We start from the raw sequence: 26,512 nt of genomic DNA, 5'->3' as shown, positions 1-26,512 counted from the left end.
AGTGAATGTTTTGTGAATGTCTTGTGAATGTTGGAGGTTAGTGAAAGTTTAGTGTGTAAGTGTTTAATGATTGTTTAATGAGTGATTAGTGAATGTTCATTGACTGTTTAGTGTTTAATGAATGTTTAGGGGTTTAATGAGCATCTAAAGTTTAGTGAGTGTTTAGTGTATAGTGAGTGCTTAGTGAAAGTTAAGGGAGTGTTTAGTGCATAGTGAGTATTTAGTGAATGTTTAGTGTATAGCGATTGCTTAGTGAGTGTTCAGTGTTTAATGAAAGTTTAGGATTAAGTCAGTGTTTAGTGAATGTTTACCGAGTATTTGGGGTACAGTGAGTATTTAGTGAGTGTTTAGTGTGTTATGAGTGTTTAGTGAGCATTTAGTTTATAGTGAATGCCTATGGAGTGTTGAGTATTCAGTGAGTATTATTGCTATTGAGTGTATAGTAAGTGTGTGTTTAGTGAGCATGAGTGTATAGTAAACATTAGTGTTTAGTAATTGTACATTACTGTGTAGTAGTATTTAGTGACTGTATGCAATTACAGTCCTGTAATGTACAGGAACCATTTGCGCTAGACACTGCTTAGATCCAAGAGCAGATGCTTAGGCCTTGACTGCTCCAGCTAAGGCCAACCTGTTTTTGTAAGGTAATTTTTCTCTGTGAAATTGGCTCAATTAATAATCATAATAATAGTGACAAAGATGAAAATAATAATAGTGAAAATAATATTAGTAATAAAAGTATAGCATAGTATTAAGAGCTGGACCAAGACCTTCCAATATGGCCGCCCGAGATCACACGCTCGGCCGGGAGGTCGTCACTCCAGTGATTGACTTTATGGTAGTTAATGTCCTTTGCTTGTTTGTGTTATGAATAAAAAATGTACAATACTTCATATGAGTATATTTAAGAAAGGAATGCGAAAAAGGGTGAAGGCCGAGATTTCAACAAGGGGAATGCCATATGGTATTGATAGTAGTGCTATATAATTATAGAAGGGAAATATAGCATTTGCTCACCTGACAATCTTTCTTTCCATTTCAGACGAGCCTTGGGACGTGGATAGTAGAGGTTGCCATGGTGGGAGAGGAGATGGCCGTCATGGCAGCCTCTTCATCGACGCTGCATTTCGTGGACACCTCTAGCGCTGTTCCGAGTGAAATCCTTCGACTCACGCATCTTCCCAATCTTCCAAGTTGTATAGCTGCTGGGTGAGAAAATTCATTCATTCATATAACTAACATGCATGCATAAAAGCCATATTGAATCATAGTTAAATATTAAATGTTTTAATAAAAAAATTACATTAATGACGTAAAGAAAGCTAAAAGTACTTTTTTCAGCCTCATATTTTGTGTTGGTCTCGAGAATACAATACAGCTTTGGTGTTCTGAGCGTCCAAGGATGTGGAGAAAGAAAGATGAAAATTTAGTGATTCGAAGGCAATATGCTCTGGTAGTATTTGGTGAGACAAAGGTGAAAGGTCTGGCACATGTATGATTGGGAAGAAAAAATAAGAGTAATTGTATATGGAGTAGCTGAAAGGTGTGGACATAGGAAGGTCGCAATATTAAATACAAACGATAAATAGTGGGATGAGGGAATCAGAAGTTTATGAAGAGAACAAAAAGGAGATTTGGCCATTGATATACAAATGTATGACTGAAGAGGTTATCATGTAGAGAGATACAAAGATAAATAACAAAAAAGTAGGGAGAAAATGAACGAGAACTTTACTAAGAATGTGAAGCTGTTCTACAAGGAAGTAAATGCAGAGGAAGGTTAATGGAAAATGAAACTCAGGATAAATGATCCAAATGGAGAGCTGCTGTTAAAAGTGAATGCAGACTTGGGTCGATGGAGCGATTATCTTCAGAATTTGTTGAATGGGGAACAAAAGGATTACATGTGGGATGTTGTGGTATGGTGGTGATAGTGAGAGTGAGTGACTGTCCATGATTTGTATGGCAACCTCGGAAGAAGGAAAGATCCAAAGAAATGGGTGAGAGGTACAATTGTTTGTTTGTGTAAAAGCAAAGGTGATGAAGGTGACAATAAGAATTAAAGGAGAATAACAGTACTTAATACAACTGGGAAAGCATAAGACAGGATTTTTATTAAGAAATCAAGACAGATGACTGAAGAATGGTAAAGAAAAAACAACGGGGGTTTAGACAAGGAAAAAAATAGAAATAAAGTGTTTTTTACAAAAAGGTAAGAAAGGTTTGAAAATAAAGAAAAAAAAGTTGTTCACGATACGTAAGAATAAGTGGCATCTTGGATAATTCTTCATATAATGACAATAACTGTATGTAGATAAAAAAGGAATTGAAATATAAAAAAGCCATAAGCCAAGTGCTGGGGCCTTCTAGGTCATTCAGTTCTGAAAGGATATTTGAAAGGTGTAGATAACGGGAGGAGAACCTCATAGCAGTAACACTTTGAAACAATTGTCAAGAGAGGGTGGAAAGAATAGTGGAAGAAAGAGAGAATATGAACGGAGGTACAGCAAAAGGAAGGAAAGGGGTTGTTGCTAGGGGCCGAGGGGAGATTACAAAAAAATATGAAGTAATGCCTACAATGCACCTATCGCGTTGGCAATTGTTTTTTTTAGTATTTTCCCCACCTTCCACAGTAGAACAAACTTAGAATTTCCGGTATCAGACAATAGCAGATAAAATGCAGAGTGACGTCATCTTTCCAGGTGCGAGAATGAAGATCGGTGGATCATCATTGGTGACGACGCAGGCGACGCCTATCTCATAAGGTTCTCTGTGCCTGTTAACTCCCTTTTGACTCGCTCACGAAGTGAAGGACTCACTGTTCTGACCTGGCAGGTATTTACGTCATTATACCGATTTCTTTTTCCTTTTTCTCTTATTGCCAATCATCATCCTCCAAGATCATTTTAGGCCTACGATGAAAACGCCTAAAGAGTCTTTTTGGGAAGAGTGATCATTTTTTTTGTTAATGAAAGAGCTACTTTTAGTACGAAGTCTGTCATTAAGTAGTGATGACATGTTTACTAAACTGAGACACACATACGACCGCGTGCACATAACCATACACACACATAATAAATATATATATATATATATCTATATATATATAATATATATAATATATATATATATATATATATATATATATATTGTGTGAGTGCGTGTCTATGCATAAAATGAGATACAAACTGAAATGAAAGCAAATACCAAAGGTAAATAAATAACTGGTTGCTTTGTCATCTTAAATGCCCGAGATACCGCAGGTGCCACTCTAACAGACTAAGTACCACGCCTTTAACCCTGGCTCCCTTTCCCTCGAGAGCCCCAGGTCTCTCCCAGGGGATCAGTTTCAGGAAACAGACAGGAGACATTAGAAATAGATGCAGTAGGTTCGTGCAGCAGCCATGACAAGAAAATAAAGAAGAATTGTAAGTAACGTCCTTTTATTTGCAGATCTATCGAAAGGAAAAACTGAAAATAGGAAGGAATGTATTAAAAAATATCACAGTTTTTGAAAGTAAATTGTATTTTTCCTAGCTATACAAACCTGAGGTCCTTTACATGAGGAATTCCAGCTACGCCGAAAGTAATTACTCAAGTAAAGGACCGAGGGTTTGTATATCGTGTAGGAACAATTATGGTATCACAGAAACAATAAACAAACACAAGCAAAGGATGAATAAAACGTGGAAGGGAGCTGTTTCAAAGGCAAATCCCATCTACTACTGCGGGCTGAGTTGTTGTTGTTTTTGATTAAGCTGACCTTGTGTCAGCACGTGCCCATTCTAATAATATGGTCTTTGGGCCGCGTAGCAATTTCAGGTGATCTGTTCCCCAAGAGGTTTGAGGCCTCGTGGTGGCGACGCTAGTGAATTTGCGGGAGGCCATTGAACTTTACTCTGGCTACAAAAGGTCGAGACTCAAGGGTGATTAGCACTGCTGCCATATTTTCTTGAACCCGTTAAAAATTTCCAGGAAAAAAGTGTTTAATCTGGTAGCTTTGGCAGGTTTTTTGAGCGGCGCTTCCATTTCCTCGTGTATAGACAATTAAGGGAAGTGGCACCGTCACAGTAATATGAGGATTGTCTGTCAACTCCCTCCATTCGTCAGTACAAAATCAAAACATGAAGATCAAAACACTATATCTACTTGGACCTTGAAGTACATTTTTCAAAATGCTCAATAAATATTGTAATTAAGGTTTATATTTATGTATCATATGTATATTAATTATATATATTATATATATATATATATTTATATCTATATATATTATATATATATATATATATATATATATATAAGCGAATACCACGGGAAATGATAGACAGGAATCCAAGCGCTTTCGTCTTTATTCAGACATCGTCAAGGAGCTACTAAAGTACAATCGGAGAGGAAGGCCTCAGGTACAAACAAGATCAGGAATACCAGATGGTTAATTATCAAAAGGGTAAAAATTAAAAGGGATAATCCAGGATTATCGGATATCACACGGTCACAAACTTAACAGATTCTGACCCTAACCGAAATTACAAAGTATCTTTACAGTCCAAAACATGTAAAAACTGAATATATTAATTTTGTTGCTTATATTTATCTACAACTTTTTTCATTATGAAAGCATCAAGTTTAAATAAACCAAGACTTAAATTTAGAACATTTCTATTATTTGACTTGATAAAACAAGATTCAATGATATTCCTTTTAACTGCGTCATTACATGGGACTAAGGCTCTTGCTTGACTCCAGTTAATAGGATGGTCTAAATCTCTCATATGTACAAATAATGCATTCGATATTTGCCCAGTTCTCACAGAATATTGATGTTGCTTAAGACGCTGTGAAAGAGATTTATATATAATATTGATGTTGCTTAAGACGCTGTGAAAGAGATTTATTGACGCTGAAATTAAAACTATTTATGATATTGCATTGAAACTTAAATACCCAAGGACTTTTGTAGATGTGGCATGGAAAAGAGCTAGAAAAACATTTTATTCAACTAATGACAAACTTGAATTTAGTAAGCATAACATTCTAAAATTACCTTATGATGAAAGGTTTTTAGATATTCCTAGAATTTTAAAGCTTTTTAACATAAATGTTGTTTTCAGTAATATTAATGTCAAGAGTTTAGTAATCAAAAATTCTCCTAAAGATCTTCCAGGCTGCATATATGAAATTCCTTGCAAAAAGTGTGATAAAATCTATTACGGACAGACTGGCAAATCTCTTTCACAGCGTCTTAAGCAACATCAATATTCTGTGAGAACTGGGCAAATATCGAATGCATTATTTGTACATATGAGAGATTTAGACCATCCTATTAACTGGAGTCAAGCAAGAGCCTTAGTCCCATGTAATGACACAGTTAAAAGGAATATCATTGAATCTTGTTTTATCAAGTCAAATAATAGAAATGTTCTAAATTTAAGTCTTGGTTTATTTAAACTTGATGCTTTCATAATGAAAAAGTTGTAGATAAATATAAGCAACAAAATTAATATATTCAGTTTTTACATGTTTTGGACTGTAAAGATACTTTGTAATTTCGGTTAGGGTCAGAATCTGTTTAAGTTTGTGACCGTGTGATATCCGATAATCCTGGATTATCCCTTTTAATTTTTACCCTTTTGATAATTAACCATCTGGTATTCCTGATCTTGTTTGTACCTGAGGCCTTCCTCTCCGATTGTACTTTAGTAGCTCCTTGACGATGTCTGAATAAAGACGAAGCGCTTGGATTCCTGATCTACCATTTCCCCGTGGTATTCGCTTATTTATGAAGTCACGTGCATCTACTGTGATTTTTTAAGCATAATGGAAACCACACGCAACTTCTACGCATTTTCTTTGAATTTTCCGAGCCTTGTTCTATTCGTGACATCCTTCTGTAATGCTCTTATCATCGCTCACAAACTGAAACTCCGACTCAACTTTCTACGGAAGTGCATGAACGAGCAAGTGATGCCCAAGTCGATTTTACCAGTGAGAATTCTTCGCCTAGCAGAGCGACCTTTCGACGAGTTTCAACGCATCATACTTCAGAAACACATCGACATCACAAAAGTGGAAGTAGATGATGCGTTCCGTACACTTAGAAGCAGACGGTATAGCTTTAATCAGACGGTTCCTGTCGATTGGAAGAATCGGATGCTGGATTATTGCTATGGAAAATTGAGAAAGTGCTGCAACCGTCTTGAAAGGAAGCTCCAAGTCAAGCTGAAAAATCTTATTGCTGAAAGCGACTGGACTAAGCATGCCAACGTGGACTTCATGATTAATTTATCTGACAAACCAGTGGATAGTGCTACGACAGCGGCTTTGGGATATGGGTTAAGCTTTGGTGTATTTAATGGTAACCTGGATTGTGTCGACATCTCAAAATCCTTTTGTTATTTAGAAAAATTGAATCAAAACCTATGCCCTGATGATATCAATATTTGTAAAGGTATTGTGTATGGTGCTATGAGTAAACCTTCTCCCCCTAATGTACCCGTGAGATTTCTCCAGGCTTTTAAGAAAATTAAAGAAGACGAAACAGTGAAGGTGACAAAAGCAGATAAATCTAATGCAGTGGTAATTATGAATAAAAGTGACTATATAAGTAAAATAATGACATTGCTAAATGACAATGATACTTATACGAAACTGAGGTCTGACCCTACACAGACAGTTACTCCCATTTTAATAACAAATTAAATCCATTTTGAAGGGCTTGGACCATTTAATTAAACAGTTTACACCGCAATGCGCCTCCCTACCTTACATGTATGGTTTAGTCAAGACACATAAAATCAATAACCCTATCAGACCAATCATTAGTTCAGTGGGCTCAGTTTCGTATAATTTATCTAAATGGCTTGTAAAAATTCTTACTCCTTTGGTAGGAAATATTTCTAACACGAATGTTAAAAACAATGTTGATTTTATAAACAAATTGAATAGTTTAAATTTGAATTATGATTTTAATATGGTTAGTTTTGATGTTGTCTCTTTATTTACAAAAGTGCCTGTAGATGACTTACTTAAATATTTGGAAGAGGAATTAGAGCGTCATGACATTCCCTTAAGTGTAGAAAATCTCATTAGTCTCATAAGGTTATGTATCAAAGATAGTAAATTTTGTTTCAATGGGGAATTTTTTGTACAAAAGTTTGGCATGGCCATGGGTAATCCCTTATCTCCTGTCCTTAGCAATATTTACATGGAATTTTTTGAGACAAAACTCTTACCAAGAATTTTGCCCCAAAAAGTTATTTGGTTTAGATACGTGGATGATATATTCTGTATTTGGCCAGTTCACGAAAAACCTCCAGGAATTCCTTAATAATCTCAATAATTAGTCCCTTCTATAAAATTTACTGTAGAGGAAGAAAGAATTATAATTTGAATTTTTTGATGTAACTGTCCATAGAAATGATAGAAATTTCACCTTTTCAGTCTTTCGAAAATCAACTAATATTGCCTCTTTTGTTCATTATTACTCCAATCACCATCAAAATGTTAAATTCTCTGTTTTTTCTGGGATGTTCCTAAGGGCTTGACGCTGAAATTAAAACTATTTATGATATTGCATTGAAACTTAAATACCCAAGGACTTTTGTAGATGTGGCATGGAAAAGAGCTAGAAAAACATTTTATTCAACTAATGACAAACTTGAATTTAGTAAGCATAACATTCTAAAATTACCTTATGATGAAAGGTTTTTAGATATTCCTAGAATTTTAAAGCTTTTTAACATAAATGTTGTTTTCAGTAATATTAATGTCAAGAGTTTAGTAATCAAAAATTCTCCTAAAGATCTTCCAGGCTGCATATATGAAATTCCTTGCAAAAAGTGTGATAAAATCTATTACGGACAGACTGGCAAATCTCTTTCACAGCGTCTTAAGCAACATCAATATTCTGTGAGAACTGGTGGGCGAATATCGAATGCATTATTTGTACATATGAGAGATTTAGACCATCCTATTAACTGGAGTCAAGCAAGAGCCTTAGTCCCATGTAATGACACAGTTAAAAGGAATATCATTGAATCTTGTTTTATCAAGTCAAATAATAGAAATGTTCTAAATTTAAGTCTTGGTTTATTTAAACTTGATGCTTTCATAATGAAAAAAGTTGTAGATAAATATAAGCACAAAATTAATATATTCAGTTTTTACATGTTTTGGACTGTAAAGATACTTTGTAATTTCGGTTAGGGTCAGAATCTGTTTAAGTTTGTGACCGTGTGATATCCGATAATCCTGGATTATCCCTTTTAATTTTTACCCTTTTGATAATTAACCATCTGGTATTCCTGATCTTGTTTGTACCTGAGGCCTTCCTCTCCGATTGTACTTTAGTAGCTCCTTGACGATGTCTGAATAAAGACGAAAGCGCTTGGATTCCTGTCTATCATTTCCCGTGGTATTCGCTTATTTATGAAGTCACGTGCATCTACTGTGATTTTTTAAGCATATATATAGATATATATCTATATATATATATATATATATATATATAGAATATGAATATTTATATATAATTATATATATCTATATATATATATTATAATTATATATATTATATATATATATATATATATATATAATATATATACACACACATATATATTGTACATATATATATATATATATATATATATATATATATATATATATATATATATATACATATATTGTTACGAAGTGCCAAGTATCTGGTTACCATGCATCAAATATTACCTCAACAAAAGCCAGACACCTGAACCCTCATAACACATATTAAACAACTGAATACTCTAAAGGCAACAGTGATCCCTTAACACTTACCAGTATTGCAGAAAATCAGACTAAGTTCATTAAAACAGGTGTGAGGTAATCTTGTAAGTAATTAAATTAATCAAAGGGCATCACTCCATCAACAACTTTAAAATCTAAGTATTTCCCTGATTTCAGAAGTCTAAGTACTTCCCTGGTTCTAAGTCACTTCAAGTAAATTGAAGGAAAGCAAATCAATTACCACTCTATGTTTCTACCTATCATCTGTACTGGTTAGAAATGAAATACTTATAAAAATTTTAAATACAAAAATTTATTATTAAATTCAAAATTTATAAGTGAAATTCACAATATCAGGGAAAATTACTGTTACTTGAAAGCAAAGTAAAGTTTAATTAATTCTTGAATCAAATTAAGTAAAATTAAATCAAAATTAATTTATCACAGAATTCAAGAAAATTAATTCGATCAAAATTCAAAAGTGTTAGGCAATAATTGAAAATTTGAAATTAATTCACAAGTGCTAAACAACAACAAAACTTGAAAAGAATTCTAAGTAAATGCAAATTAATTCACAAGTGTTAAATTTAATTAAATGTGCAATGATTAAGCAATGAAAATAACTAAGTCAATTAAATTGTGAATGTAAATGAAAATATAAAATAAAAAGACACACTTCAATAAGAAAATGAACAAGTGCACAAACAGTGGAACAAACACAAACACAAAAAAAAATCAGCAATGTGTAAAAGTGTAAATCTTTTTCACTCAAAACATTATAACCAACAGTTTTTACCAAACCTTCACAACCATCTGTTATTAGTTCACCACAGTTCCTATCAATCATTAGTTAACCACACTCCCTATTCATTATTAGTTGTAACTAATAAAAATATAACACTTTACCTTTTTGGTATACCAACTTCTTTCTTTCTCTTGCTGCAGCTTGTTTATCACACTTTCACAAAAACCAGGCGCCGTTACGAAATAATGTTTGTTCAGATTCCACAAAAAAATAAACTAAATAACACTAAACAAACTCTAAGAAATATCAAATATGAAATTCTAAGTTACGAGTGACCAATTTACGATACGTTAATATAATCTCAATGATGTCGAGGGAGAGAGAGAGAGAGAGAGAGAGAGAGAGAGAGAGAGAGAGAGAGAGAGAGAGAGAGCGATCTAACCGCCTCGAGGTTCTATGATCTAATGAAATCTTCCCTTGCGAAAACTGGACAGGGCAGATATGATACAAAATGTTCTTGTCACGAATGCTTCCAGTAGCTTCAAAATCTGATGCAATCTTCATAAAGAAATGTGTAACATGCACGTGGTTTTGATCAAAGACATACACGTACAAGACGAGTCTGTTAAAAAAAAGACATACTCTACTCGATCGAAACGGAGGCTGAGCGACAATTAAGATTGACATGTTTTGATAACAACGCAAGACTCAATTCTCTCGCTATCACATGCGTTGACAGATTAGGAAAGCAAACGGATCTCGCAGACCCTCTAATCTTACAGTGTTAACATAAAAGTTAAACATTCGTAGTTTCGAACAGACAGAAAATCTCTCTCTTTTTACATTCTACGTTAATATATATATTCTTTTCAATATGTAATGCGAAATCTGAACACACATTTTAAAACATCCTATTCTAAGCTATCTAGGAATCTGAAAAAATGTTACACAATCTACATGACATTTCAAAGAGGGGAAACATGCATTTTGAAAGTAGCAATATATATATATATATATATATATATATTATATAATATATATATATATATATATATATATATATATATATATATATATATAAAGGTATAAGCCACGAAGGAAAGATAAACAACGGAGTTTCTACAAGATCTTTAACTCAACGTCCTTTACTTTTCTGCATATAAAGGATGTTGAGTCGAAAGATCTTGCAGAAACTCCGTTATCTATCTTTCCTTCGCGGCTTATATCTTTATTTATGGATTTATCTCGTTCCAGACTTTCGTGATTAAGTTATACATATACATATATATATATATAGATTATATATATATTAGATATATATATATATATAATATATAATATTATTATATATATATCTATATATATATATACTATATATATATTATTATTATATATATTATATATATCTTATTATATATATATGAATTTTTATCACATCACCGTGATTCATATACATACATTAAGTTACAAATGTCCTTTGATATCCAACTCTCTCTAAATTAATATATTTTCATATATGTTAACCGAAGGGGAATGTTTTAGTTGATAATAATTTCGTCCTCTCGTGGATTCGAAACCACGCTGGTTCGAATCCACGAGAGGACGAAATTATTATCAACTAAAAAATTACCTTTCGAGTAACACATAAAATATTAATTCCCAAGGTAGATCGAATCGCATATTAAAGGACATTTGTAGCTTAATGCGCGTGCGCACACTCACACACACACATATATATATGTATATATATATATATATATATATATATATAATATATTATATATATATATATATATATAGATATATATATAAATATTACATATTATATTATATATACACATGCATACATATGACATACATTACTTTAAAACGAAGTCACTTGTGAATAAAAGCAAATACCTAGATGGGTTGTACCCTCGAATATGCCCACTCTCAGGATTAATCTGAACTTTTGCACATGGAACCATAATAACCCCGATTGTACAATATTTCATTGCAGCTGGTACTTTATCGGTATTCCGTACAGTATTTTACTAGTAGAAATGTATAACAGTGACACCTTCTATGTATTGTACTCCTAGATATTTATGTTAAATTCTTAGTTAACATGTTATTCTATTCTTCTACTATATATTTATAATACATTCTTAGTTAACATGTTATTCTTTTCTTCTACTATATATTTATTTTACATTCTTAGTTAACATGTTATTCTATTCTTCTACACGACTTACTACCTAATCAACATCCTGAAAGGCATCAGCCTAGTAAGGGTGAGGAACAGTCGTGCATTCCATTATAAAAAAAATAAAAGGCCTCCCATGTATAAATATCTCAAGTAAATAAGCCCCCTGACATATAGTGCACATGTAAGTACATTTACCCTTTAAAGAGAATTGTCACCTTCTCAGCTTCGCTGCCAAACTCGGGTTTAGCCGCCACGTTTGGCAGTCTCTCACTTAGTGCTTTCACAAGCACGTGCCATGACGGGACTCGTGTTGCCACTAAGCAGTTTAGCCAAGTGAGCAACAGACCACCTGTAGCAACTAAGAGAGCGGGCCATTTTAAAACAGGTCAGAGCGCGCTATTAAAGTCAATTGTTTATCCGCAGCTTATGCACCGATTTTCCTTACACTAGAGCCCCCAGGAGATGGGGTGTGGGCGGTGCAGTCAGTGCACCTCATGCGGAGCACAGTAGGCATTACTTAATGTTCTTTGTAGCGTCCCTTCGGCCCCAAGCTGAAACCCCTTTAATTCCTGTTACTGTACCTCCTTTCATATTCTCTCTTCCATTTTACTTTCCACCCTCTTATATCAATTGTTTCATTGTGAAACTACAAGGTTTTCCTCCTGTTACACCTTTTAAACCTTTTATTCTCAATTTTTCTTTCAATGCTGAATGACCTCATAGGTCCCATCACTTGGCCTTCAGCCTAAATTGTATATTCTGTTCTGTCTTGATACACTTCCTTCTGCACAAGAGAAAAGCAAACAACTGCAACAAAATTTGTGAAAATTACAGCAAACAGTCATGTTCCTACAAGACCTGATGTGCCACCATATCCTTGAGGAATAATAGACATGCGTATCTAGGCTGATCTAGGCTGACAAAAAATATTCAACACCAATGGTACTTGGTGTCAGTTACTCAACGGCTGTGAAGAAATCAAGTAAATAATATCTAATACCCAGATCATGGAGTTTGTGAATAACATCATTATGAATAATTAGGTCAAAGGCATCATTCAACCTACAGAATAAGTCTGCCCTGAATCTGGCTCAGTCCCTGTCCCCTGATCACAAAGTACTAGGAAATTCAAGGGGCAGCTGCCAGACACAGGAACATGGATAACACACTCACTTTCTCATCCTTTCTACAGCCAATGGAACTACTTCGATACCCTTAGGGGTCTTGTGATTGTGCCAACTTGTACCACTAGCATTGATTCCCCCTGCCCCCACCCCATGGATATCTTTTTCTTTACTACCCTAAATCATTTGTATTTAAAGAATTTAATTAAATTTTATCTACTTATTTATCAATTTGTTAATTCATTTTTTTTTATTTTCTTCCAACCGATCTCTTAATTCTTTCTGTATTTCCTGTTACCTTCTGTTCCTTCTTTCAAATGAACACAGTATTCTTTGGAAGCTTGAATTTCAAGTCAATGGCCCTTGTAGTGTTGTTCCATATGAATAAAGTTCATCTTCTGGATAATATAATAATAATAATAAAATAATAATAATAATAATAATAATAATAATAAGAATAAATTAATAATAATAATAATAATAATAATAATAATAATAATAATGTGGCGTCGTGGCAGAGTGGGTTAGGTCGTCAATGGACTGATTAAGTTAAGTTAAGCAACATTGGGGCTGGTCAGTCGTTGGATGGGTGACTGCTCTCCTTGGCGTTGATTCCTTGGGAAAGGATCTTTACCATAATTTCCTCAGTCTACTCAGCTGTAAATGAGTACCTATCCCTGATGGGGTAGGGTCCAGCTATGGGTTAAATAGCAAAACTCAGCAATGATGGAAAGAAATGAAGGAATAAACGACAATGACGTAAATGGAACCTTTGGCAACAGAGGAGCTTCGTCCGGCAAACAGGTATTCAACCCAATTGAAGGGGAAGACGGTCAGGTACTTGGAGGTCGTCATCCAGCAACTGACCACCACAACGACAGTAATCAACAGCCTGAGATTGGCGCTACAGAAGCAAAAAGGAAGAAATGGACAAGAGAAGAAAATAAGGAAATATGGAGATGCTACATCAGAAGCAACCCGACGGAGAGAGGATATAGAAGAAGGTTGGTCAACATCTGGAATGAGAGGAATAACACCCCCAAACAGAGCAGAGGCTGGCAGACCAAGTAAGGAACATAAAGAAAAAGTACTGGCTCTCCCTAACAGAAAGAGAAGAACTGGAAAGGGAAATGTCACACGACAACGAATTACACGAAGACGAACTGAGAGACGATGCCACAGAAGACGACAGGGATGATGAGGTATCAAACAACGACACACAAAGAAACACCAACGAAGTAACAGAGAGGACGGAATGGGTAGAAAAGATTAGACAATGGATGGAACCAGATACAGAGAGAACAAAGATCCCCTCCATGAAAGCCTACAACACCAAGAAATTAAGGGAGAAAACAAGTGAGGTCAATGAAATAATGGGCATAATACACACCACCAGTATCACAGAAACAAGTAACTTGGCATATGCAGGAGCAAGATTAGTAGCAGAACTGATGGGGATTCGAACACTAACACCACCAGCACAACTAACCCAACAGAAACCAAAACAGCAACCTCCTTGGAAAAGGCGCCTGGAAAAGCAAATCATGGTGATGAGATCTGACTTGAATAAACTGAAAGAGATGGCAGAAAAAAGGCTAAGAAGCAAGAAAACAAGGGAGGAATACAAAGTACAAGAGAGGGGACTAAACAACACAATAGAAGATGTAAAACAGAGGCTTAAGGCCAAAGCACATAAGATCCAACGGTACATGAACAGGAATAAGGGATACCAACAGAACAAACTATTCGGAACCAACCAGAAAAGACTATACAGCCAACTAGAGGGGAAGACAACACCCAGAAATTCTGAAGCCGAACCAAGTAAGAGACTCTGGGAAAACATATGGAGCAATCCGGTATCACACAACAAACATGCAACATGGCTCCAGGAAGTCAAGGAAGAAGAAACAGGGAGACTAAAACAAAGATTCACAGAGATCACGACAGACACAGTCAGACACCAACTAAAGAAAATGCCAAACTGGAAAGCCCCAGGTCCTGATGAAGTCCATGGATACTGGCTCAAAAACTTCAAGGCCCTACACCCACGAATAGCAGAACAACTCCAGCATTGTATCTCAAATCACCATGCACCCAAATGGATGACCACAGGAAGAACATCCTTAGTACAAAAAGACAAGAGTAAGGGAAATATAGCCAGTAACTACAGGCCTATCACCTGCCTACCAATAATGTGGAAGTTACTAACAGGTATCATCAGTGAAAGGCTATACAATTACCTAGAGGAGACAAACACCATCCCCCACCAACAAAAAGGCTGCAGAAGGAAGTGTAGGGGCACAAAAGACCAGCTCCTGATAGACAAAGTGGTAATGAAGAACAGTAGGAGAAGGAAAACCAACCTAAGCATGGCATGGATAGACTATAAGAAAGCCTTCGACATGATACCACACACATGGCTAATAGAATGCCTGAAAATATATGGGGCAGAGGAAAACACCATCAGCTTCCTCAAAAATACAATGCACAACTGGAATACAATACTTACAAGCTCTGGAATAAGACTAGCAGAGGTTAATATCAGGAGAGGGATCTTCCAGGGCGACTCACTGTCCCCACTACTCTTTGTAGTAGCCGTGATTCCCATGACAAAAGTACTACAGAAGATGGATGCCGGGTACCAACTCAAGAAAAGAGGCAACAGAATCAACCATCTGATGTTCATGGACGACATCAAGCTGTATGGTAAGAGCATCAAGGAAATAGATACCCTAATCCAGACTGTAAGGATTGTATCTGGGGACATCAGGATGGAGTTTGGAATAGAAAAATGCGCCTTAGTCAACATACAAAAAGGCAAAGTAACGAGAACTGAAGGGATAAAGCTACCAGATGGGAGCAACATCAAACACATAGATGAGACAGGATACAAATACCTGGGAATAATGGAAGGAGGGGATATAAAACACCAAGAGATGAAGGACACGATCAGGAAAGAATATATGCAGAGACTCAAGGCGATACTCAAGTCAAAACTCAACGGCGGAGATATGATAAATGCCATAAACACATGGGCAGTGCCAGTAATTAGATACAGCGCAGGAATAGTGGAATGAACGAAGGCAGAACTCCGCAGCATAGATCAGAAAACTAGGAAACATATGACAATACACAAAGCACTACACCCAAGAGCAAATACGGACAGACTATACATAACACGAAAGGAAGGAGGGAGAGGACTACTAAGCAATGAGGACTGCATCAACATCAAAAACAGAGCACTGGGGCAATATCTGAAAACCAGTGAAGACGAGTGGCTAAAGAGTGCATGGGAAGAAGGACTAATAAAAGTAGACGAAGACCCAGAAATATACAGAGACAGGAGAATGACAGACAGAACAGAGGACTGGCACAACAAACCAATGCACGGACAATACATGAGACAGACTAAAGAACTAGCCAGCGATGACACATGGCAATGGCTACAGAGGGGAGAGCTAAAAAAGGAAACTGAAGGACTGATAACAGCGGCACAAGATCACGCCCTAAGAACCAGATATATTCAAAGAACGATAGACGGAAATAACATCTCTCCCATATGTAGGAAGTGCAATACGAAAAATAAAACCATAAACCACATAGCAAGCGAATGCCCGGCACTTGCACAGAACCAGTACAAAAAGAGGCATGATTCAGTGGCAAAAGCCCTCCACTGGAGCCTGTGCAAGAAACATCAGCTACCTTGCAGTAATAAGTGGTACGAGCACCAACCTGAGGGAGTGATAGAAAACGATCAGGCAAAGATCCTCTGGGACTATGGTATCAGAACGGATAGGGTGATATGTGCAAATAGACCAGATGTGACGTTGATTGACAAAGTCAAAAAGAAAGTATCACTCATTGATGTCGCAATACCATGGGACACCAGAGTTGAAGAGAAAGAGAGGGAAAAAATGGATAAGTATCAAGATCTGAAAATAGAAATAAGAAGAATATGGGATATGCCAGTGGAAATCGTACCCATAATCATAGGAGCACTAGGCACGATCCCAAGATCCCTGAAAAGGAATCTAGAAAAACTAGATGCTGAAGTAGCTCCAGGACTCATGCAGAAGAGTGTGATCCTAGAAACGGCGCACATAGTAAGAAAAGTGATGGACTCCTAAGGAGGCAGGATGCAACCCGGAACCCCACACTATAAATACCACCCAGTCGAATTGGAGGACTGTGATAGAGCAAAAAAAAAAAAAAAAAATAAATAAATAAATAAAAAAAATAAAAATAATAATAATAATAATAATAACAAATAATAATAATAATAATATGGAGGGAGCAGAGACCCTCTTTCAAACAAGTCTAGTTGAAAAGGAAGGCTGTATTATGTGAATTTATCTTATACAGGATCTTTCCTATTTTACTTATAATTCGCTTTTCAGGCTCAGCGATGTTGGTCAGCAATTGTCCAATATTCATATGGGAAACAGACACCATGGAGTGTGGGAAATATTTTATTGAAAATATTCAATCAGAAATCCGTGGATTCCTTTGTGGTCTTGCTCGGTGGTCTGAATACTGATTCTTCGAGAAGTAGTAAGTAGTAGTAGTAGTAGTAGTAGTAGTAGTAGTAGTAGTAATAGTGGTGGTGGTGGTGACATTGACATATTTCGACCCTCTGGACGTGGTGAGAAGGATAGGGGGAGAAACAAGGCGCTCAGGTCAGTATTTAAGCTGGGGGGGGGGGCAGCGGTTTCCTGATCAGTGCTGAATTATGATTGGCTTCCTGGGGTAGGTCGCCTCGGGTGAAGCCCGCTCTCCTGTGTTATTGATCGGGGCTTGTCTTGCATGCGAGCGGGCATTGTAGTGCTCAGATGTGGAATTTTGATTTGCTCGCTTGCTATGGGGAGCATTCGGTGCTGGTCTCCTGACTGCTTTTGGGAGGAGGAAGGTTTCTTGAGTAATGCTGAGGGTTGGTTTCTTCTTCCCAATGTGCAATGCTTCCAGGAGGCGCAGGCAGCGGCGGTCCATAGTTTGGTCAATTATTTCTAAATTTGGGATTATGTCTCTTTTTGTAATTTGCTGGTTATGGGTAGTCCTGTTTTGGTTAAAGATAGCCCCTTCTTGGGCGTGGCAGGAAATTCTTTTGGAGAAACACATAGTGGTGATACCAATGTATGTGCCGAGGCACATCCTCGTACGGGGCATGAGTACTGGTAGACCATGTTTGTTTTCTTCAAGGGATCCTCTAGAGGGTCAGCTGGATTGTTACACATCACCAGGTTACTTGTCTTTTTACTTTTGTAGTAAATAATCAGCTGAATGTTTTTATTGAGGTCAGTGGAATGACACACACGAACTAGAACATGTAGCCCAGGTCCTTTCGACAATGGGCATCCAAACCCGAACATAGAAGAATCTATCAAGAGGAACGTCAATAGATGGTACCAGCCAGAACCTCTCCCCAACGTCCCTGAATGCATAGAGCTCTTCTATAAAGAGCAATGTCATCAGAAATACAGAGAAGATGAACATGCCCTCAAGAATATCATCAAGGAAAACATCTACCCCATCAACCTCAATAACATTATTCAGCGAAGTATTTACTAAAAAAAATAAAAAGCTGAGCAACCTGTATGAAGGAGGGATATGGTAGTTACATTTGCCAACATCTTCGAGGGTTGTGTGTTGTTTGTGCAGTGAGTTGTTGTGTTTCTGAGTTGTTGTGTGATTTGTTGTGTTGTTTTCGAGTTGTTGGTATTTGTTGGCGTAGTGATTGTTGTTTTTTTTTTAGTTCTTGTGTGGTTTTGGTGCTTGTCTGTCTTTGTGTGTTAAATTCAGCAGTTGTTGTGTCTCGACAACTGCATCCAGTGGATGGCACAGTGTCTCGCCCTGTTAAGCCAATTGTCCTGTGTAATTAGTAACATAAAGGGGAAAGTGTGGTGGGGGGGGGGGGGGAAATTTGTCAGCCGTATTCAATAAAGTAAAGGTGGGGAGAACTTGTTGCTTTTGTTTTTCGCTTGTGATTCCGCCACATTATTTTGGCACCTGAATAAGGACTGCTTGTGTGGCAGCTGCAGGATAATTGATGTAGTGAGTTGAGTGATTGGTGAAGAAAGTATGGAATGTTTGACTGAAGTGGAGAGGCTGAAGGAGGAGTTGTGGTTGTTGAGGGAAGCTAAGGAAAAGGTTGAAGAAGAGTACAAGAGGATTAGGATTGAGAATGAGGAGTATAAGAGGGAATTGAAAGGGTTGAGAGGAGCGATGAGTAGTGCAGAAGAGGGAATGAAAGAGGAAGTGAAAGAGGCTGAGCAGTGGATGGTTGAGAAGATGGATGAAAAGTTGGGATTGATGAGTGGTGTGCAAGAGATGATGAAAGGGTTTTTTTGGAGAGGGAGCTGTTGGAGGTAGGTCTCCTTGGTCTTGTGATGGGCCAGGAGTGGTAAAGAAAGTGGAAGAACATGTGGATGAGAGTGTAAGTAAGTGATAAAAGTGATAATGATTGTAGTAAGTGAGGATAAGAAAGAAGGGAGACAGGATAAGGATAGGAATAAGGATAAGGATAAGAAAGGGCTTGAGAAGAAGAAGAAGAAGAAGAAGAAGAAGAAGAAGAAGAAGAATAAGGGAAAGAAAGTTAATAAGGATGATAAACAGGATGTGAAAGGAATTGAGAATATTGTATTCAGAAGAGGCTAAGAAAGGTCAGAATGGAAGTAGCGAAAGTGAGAGTGAGCAGGAAGTGCAGAAGGTGGTGTATATGAGAGAGGTACCCCGATGTAAGATGTATGAGGAATATGGTAGTAGGGATGTAGGGAATTTTTTTTTAGAGAGTATGAGAAGTATTGTGTGGCTAAGTATACGGATAACAAGAGAGTTCGGTCAAGAGAGTTAGGTAGCTTTTTGACAGGATTTTTGTTCAGTATGTATGGGATAATGATGAGTGTGGGAGATGTATCATATGAAAGTGTTAAAACTAGGATTATGGAACAGGCTAAGAGGGCAAAGAGTAGTGTTAGGTATAGGAGGAAGAATGATTTTGAGGAGGCAAGAATGAATGTTGGTGAGTCATTGTCATTATTCGTGTATGTATACCGGCTAGAGACATTAGCTAGGAAAAAGTTTGGAGACAAGGGAATAAATGAGTGTAAGGAGTTAGTGAGGATGTTGTTAGTGACTGTGCCTGAGAGTGTATGCGAGTTTATAAATCTGAAATGTAAGGAGAAAATGAGATGGACGAATGAGAGGTTAATGTGGAATGATATTTTAGAGATAATTGGGGATTACGAGCGAGATAGGTGTATGAAAGAGAGCAGAAGTGTCAGCATCAGGACCAAAGTAAATGAGGGTATGCCTGATTTTAAGAGCTATAGGGAGGCAGTTCTAGAAGGGCTGAGGCGAATGGCAGAGCGAGTGGTTGATAGGAGCGTTAGAGCAAGTAATGTAAGTGTGGTGAAACCTAAGAGAGATAGAAGTGCAAGTGTTGGAAGGTTAGGGTCAGTTAACTGTGAGAGAAGAAGTGTATAGATGTGGGAAATCAGGTCATATGAATAATGAATGTCAGTGAGCGTTAGGAGCGTGCTTTGGGTGTGGGCAAACGGGCCATTTAGTGAGACAGTGTAAGAAAGATAGGGATATTAAACGTTACAGGTGTGGACAGGTAGGGCATATAGCTAGTGGATGTTGGGGTAACCGTATAAACGTGGTTTGCGGCAACTGTGGAAAGAATGTGCAAGTAGCGAATGTGTGTAGGCAAAAGAGGATGAGTCAGGCTGGGAATTTGGGAAACTAGGTGTTAAGGGGATTCAGTTGGGTGGGTCCTCTAGTGTGCAGTGGGAAAGGAACCGAGTAGTAAGGAACTGGTTGATAATATGGATGAAGCTTTGCAAGAGTTTGACAGAAGTATGAATGAACTGAGTGGTTTGGCAGCAGAAATAAGGGAGATATTGGGACAAGAGCTAGAAGGTGTATATGAGGTATTGAATGAGATTTGGGATGATGGTAGTGAGGGAGATAATGGGAATCTGAATGAAAGTGGTTTGGAAGAAGTGAATGGCGATGAACTGAGAAAGTGTATGAGGGTCCTCAAACAAGGTCCAGGGGGGCCTTCATCTGAGCATCCTTGGGTGTTGCAAAAGGCAATTTAATGTGGGTGTTGTGAATGTAAGAAGACGTTGTCAAATGTTACGAGGGAGGTGATATGGAGGAGTGATATGGTAGTTACATTTGACAATGTCTTCGAGGGTTGCATGAGAGAGAGAGAGAGAGAGAGAGAGAGAGAGAGTGTCGTTGGGTTGTTTGTAGCTGTCGGGAATAATTGAGAGTTTAAATGTTTTCGTGTGTTTGATGTGTCCTGTTCGTGTTTGGTGTTGCTGTGCAGTAGTGTGTGAGTGCGTATGTGTGTTTCTGAAGAGTGTGGGTGAGCGAGCTGTCGAGAGAGAGAAAGAGAGAGAAAGAGTGTAAGTGGTGGCTGGATAGTTAGTGGTGGTTTACTTGTTGGGCGATCGTTTTGGGTTGTCTGCTGGCGTGGCTGGGGGTCAGTCAGTGAGTCAGTCTGTGATGAGCAATCGTGGTGGATGGAGATAAGGCAGTCTATTGATGGTCAGTTGTTGTTGTGTGATTTGATTGAGTTTGACATTGTATAGTTGCTGTCTGGTTGTTGTTGAGCTGAAGTGTGTCTGTTGTGTATGATTTGTGTGTTTTGATGTTTGTGAGTTGTTTGTTGTAGACAGTGTTGGCAGTTTTTTGTGTGTTGATTTGTCAAGTTGTCTTTGATGTTTTTGGTGTTGTTTGTGCAGTGAATTATTGCGTAATTTGTTGTTGTTTTCGAGTTGTTGGTATTCGTTTGTGTAGTGATTGCTGTGTGGTTTTGGTGCTTGTCTGTCTTCGTGTGTTGAATTCAGCAGTTGTTGTGTCTTGACAACTGTATCCAGCGGACAGCACAGCATCTCACCCTGAGTGTCTCGAGTCTAAGGTGAGTACATGTGTTTGAGTTTTGTGCGTTTTGTGTCTCGTTAAGCCAATTGTCCTGCGTAATTAGTAACCTAAAGGGGAAAGTGGGAACTATTTGTCAGCCGTGTTCGATAAAGTAAATGTGGGGAGATCTTGTTGCTTTTGTTTTTTGCTTGTGATTCCGCTACACCTGGTGAAGTGTAATAATCCAGCCGCCCATCAGCAAGACCCCTTGAAGAAAACCAATGTAGTCTACCAGTACTCATACCTTGTCCGAGAATGTGCCTCGGCACATGCATTGGTATCACCACCATGCATTTCTCCAAAAGGATTTCCTGCCATGCCCAAGAAGGGGTTATCTTTAACCAAAACAGGACTACCCATAACCAGAGAATTACAAGAAGACATAATCCCAAATATAAAAATAATTGACTGAATTATGGACCACCACCGCCTGCACCTCCTGGAAGCATTGCACATTGGGAAGGAGAAACCAACCTCAACATTACTCAAAGAAACCTTTCTTCTCCCGACAGCCGTCAGGAGACCAGCACTGACCAGCCCCCATAGCGAGTGAGTGAATCAGAATTCTGCATCTGAGGATCAAAAGTCTCCCATTCATCCCCAGCACTATAATGCTCACACACACAAGACGTGCCCTGACCAATAACACAGGAGAGCAGACTTTGCCCGAGACGACTCAACTTGGGCAGCTAATCCTATTTCAGCACTGATCAGGACCCCCTATAAATACTGACCTGAGTGTACTACTATTACTACTCGAATAACCAGTATCTAGACCAAATTTACATAATGCAGTCATCCTTTTTAATAATAATAATAAAAGCTTTTGTGAAATATCACTGAATCGTTTTATGATTTTATATGCATAGGTCAAAAAAGTTTTTAATCACTTAGAAAACAACGTTACAATTGAGGGAAATGTATTATTCATAAAAAGGGAGGTGTGAGAGTATTTCAGTAGAATGGTAGGTATATTGGAGCCTATATAGGCAGTTTTCATCAACATGATGCCTCAAGTGGCACAAAGCAAAACTTTTAGTAATTTAGTTAAAAGCAAATTTTTACCACACGACATGTTAATGCCAATTTGACCCAATTTCTTTGAAGGAAATGTGCGCTGGCTACCAAGAAATAAATGGCAGAATGAAGGAGATCTGTGTTGGCGTAAGGGTTGTTGGTGTTCCAAGCCTTCATAATGGAAGTATAAGGCAAATAACGTACCATCCAGCGTCGTCATCATTAGTCTCCTGCAGCAGTGACCCTAAGTCAAGTTTGGTGATCCGAGCTCCTGACCATAACACCAAGACCTACACTTTCGTCATTCCAAAGGTAAGTTTTTTTCTATTTCCAGGTGATCTGTATATATCTCACTTTCCTATAATTTGTGAATAGAAATTCCTTTCTGGGTTTTAAAAATGAAACTCTAAACTAATCAAAATCTATGGTAATCAAATCCATACAGGGTAAGAAAAACACCATTCGTAGAGTAACTCAACCTAGCTAATAGCAGCTTCCTCAAATGGGGAAATCTCAGATACAAGTTATCAATGCAATTATGTGTGAATGAATCAAATGACTAACCATAATCTATTAATGAACCGAGCAGCAGCAGTACTGCCGATAGCTCATGTCAGAAAGCTCGCCAGTTGGCAAAGACAGTATTGTTTAAAAAGTATATGAGGTCACAACTCCCTATAGAATTAAGGGTGAGAATGTTTTCAGAAACATGACTTTTATATCATCAAGTACAAGAGCGGATGGTTGTATCAATAATAATCTTCTTCTTCCTAGCTTTATTCCTATTTGGGGTTGCCGTTTTTAATGAGTTTCTTCCATCTACCTCTGTCCTCTGTCATTTCCTCCCATACTCCCTTCTCCCTCATATCATCTCTAATACAATCTCTCCACCTGGTCTTAGGTCTTCCACTCCTTCGTGTTCCATGGAGGCTTTTACTGTACCCCTAATGTGTTCATTTCTAACCCTGTCCTTTTTGGTTACTCCACTCACCCACCTAAGCATCCTCATTTCGGTTACGTCCATCTTTCTGCCCTCTGTTTTCCTTAGTGGTGCTGCTTCCAATCCATATGTCATTGCTGGTCTGACTGTCGCGGGCGGTTTTTCCCCACCATGACATTAAGATACGAGAATGATAATACTACTGTACATATACACTTTTGTCAGCCTTCTTGCCTGGAGACACAGGTCGGAGAATGGTACTGTCATAGTTGACACGGTGGGTATGAAGACTAACGTTTACGCTGCCTGGAAAATAGGGTAGGCCTGTCCTACCTGCTATTACATGATATTCCTTGTGTGTATGGGTCTTACTACTGATGAGGCCAGGTGATGTCTTCCCACTGGGAGGTAATTGAAGTGCTGATTTCCATTTTAGGGGTATAGAAGAAAATTCCTGGTATTCAGCTTGTTTCTTTATTACTCCTTACATCATGCCAAATTTCTCCCAGGCCTAGTCTCCTGGACTTGATTAATTTACCTAGTCTTCAGAACTCCTGGACTAGATCCCTGGATTAGATCCCCTGGACTAGATCCCTTGCAAGGGATAGATAATCATTTGTATTAATAATTTGGTAAAATAGCCAGGATGAGAGGTGGACTGATTGACGTCCTTTTCACATGAAGCATTCGTGATCCCTACTTGTGTCTTTTAGTGTTACCAAAATGCAGACGAAAGATTCAGGGCAGCGCTCCCATACTCAAAGTGAAAGATAACCAAAACAAGGGACTGGCTACACTGCCACACTCATCCACAACAGAAACAAAAACATTTCACAGTCCCAATCACTTACAATAGCAGTGTAAAGATATTAGAGGAGGATGATGAATCAATTCCTAAATAAATCACTAATAATTAAAGTAATATTTTTCCCATTACATGACCACTGCCTTATGCACTCTGCCCTTTAACCTTCCTCCAGTTGTTCCAACCACACTGAATCCGGTTGCTAATTTCCTCTTCCATGTTCCCCATCATTGTCAATCACTGAGCCAAGGTACTTGAATTTATGGACCCTTTTGATGTTTCCTCCGCCTAATTTGATTGTTGTTTGTTGGTCGCCATCCAATTCAGCTGTCATATATTCTGTCTTTTTCCTGCTTATCCTTAAGCCTCTATCTCCAAGGCATATCTCCATCTTTTTTTAAGCTTCCCCTCCAGTTTTTCCCTGTTCTCGGGTACCAAGACTATGTCATCTGCATAGAGCAGACTCTATGATGGCTCCTCCCTGACATCCTCTGTAACACATCCAAGATGATGTTAAACAGAAGTGGGCTCAGAGCAGATCCCTGGTGTAGCCTGACTCCAACTTGGAAATTTTCTGTTCTTCCAACTGTAGATCTGACGCTGGTCTTTACATTTCTATACATCTCCCTGATCATTCTGACATACTTTTCCATCACTCCTCTCTCCCTGAGACACCTCCATATTTCCTGACGTGGTACTGTCATATGCCTTCTCAAGGTCTATAAAGGCCATGTGCAAGACCTTTTGCTTCTCTCTATACTTTTCCATAATTTGTTTCAGAGCGAAATACCATCCACAGTACTGAGCCCCTTCATGAATCCTAGTTGCTGTCTGCCAATGAAAACTTGTTGCTGTAATCTTTCATCCATAATTCTTTCAAATACCTTCAGTGTATGTAACATGAGCTTTATTCCTCGGTAATTTTTACAAGACTGAATGTCCCCTATCTCTTTGAATATTGGGATTAATATACTTTCTCTCCATTTTTCGGGTATCGTCTCACTTTCCAAAATCTTTTTCATTAACTGCCACAATATGTCAATTCCTTCCTCATCAAGAGCCTTCCAGGCTTCTGCAGGCATGCCATCTGGTCCCACCACTTTACTATTTTTCATCTTTCCCAGTGCAACTCTAACCTCAGCTTTTGTTATTTCTGTAACTGGTCCACAATTTGTGTCCATCTCCTCTTAGAAATCGTTAATTTTCTTCATTCAATAAGGCCTCAAAATATTCTTCCCATCTCCTTATCATGTCTCTCTCATTTCTCAGTACATTTCCATCCTTACCCTTAATCTGTCTTATGTGTGTTATATGTTGGTACTCTTATTTCTCATTTGTGCTAGTTTAAAGATCTTTCCTTGCCCTTCCTTGGTATCTAGCTCTTTGTAAAGCTGATCATATGCTCTATCTTTAGCAATTGCTACAGTTTTCTTTGCTAATTTATTTGCTTCCTTATAGACCATCCAGTCCTCTTCCATTTGGGTCCCCTCCCACCTTCTCTTTGCTTCTCTCTTTTGCTTTGTTGCATCCTTCTCTTCTTCACTCAACCACTACATTTCTGCATTACATGGTCTCCTGGTATGACCTTACAATCTTTTACCTCGCGTAAATCTTTCCTCTTATACATCAAGTAATCTATCTGGCTGGACCTTCCACTGTTTTTGTGCGTAACTAGATGTTCTTGCCGCTCGGTAAAAAAAAAAAGTGTTCACCAGTCCCATATCCTTGGACACAGCAAAATCAACAATTCTCTCACCCTCTGCATTTCTTTCATCGTAGCCATACCACCATGTATACGGCTGATCACATAGTTACTGGCCTACGTGCCCATTCAAATCTCTGCCGTCAAGGCATCTTTCATCTGCTGGTACCTTTTCCATTTCCTCCTCTAATCAATAATAATAATAATAATAATAATAATAATAATAATAATAATATAATAATAATAATAATAATAATTATTATTATTATTATTATTATTGATCACTAGAAAGAT

The 26,512-nt window shown here is 37.7% G+C and overlaps 1 protein-coding gene across 1 annotated transcript in view; it reads left to right on the top strand.

The window, feature by feature from the left end:
• The window catches only part of LOC135212704 (uncharacterized), a 123,650-nt gene that overhangs the window by 89,704 nt on the left and 7,434 nt on the right, over window positions 1-26,512 (top strand). Inside the window, exons 9-11 of the mRNA XM_064246395.1 lie at window positions 1,043-1,209; window positions 2,703-2,835; window positions 22,862-23,083. Of these exons, the coding sequence (XP_064102465.1) occupies window positions 1,043-1,209; window positions 2,703-2,835; window positions 22,862-23,083 (522 nt within the window). The remainder of the gene's footprint in view (window positions 1-1,042; window positions 1,210-2,702; window positions 2,836-22,861; window positions 23,084-26,512) is intronic.

The sequence above is a fragment of the Macrobrachium nipponense genome, chromosome 41 (assembly GCF_015104395.2).
Source record: "Macrobrachium nipponense isolate FS-2020 chromosome 41, ASM1510439v2, whole genome shotgun sequence".
In the NCBI taxonomy this organism is placed as follows: domain Eukaryota; kingdom Metazoa; phylum Arthropoda; class Malacostraca; order Decapoda; family Palaemonidae; genus Macrobrachium; species Macrobrachium nipponense.
The sequence above is the reverse complement of the archived record's forward strand: the minus strand, read 5'-3'. Positions and strand labels throughout refer to the sequence as shown.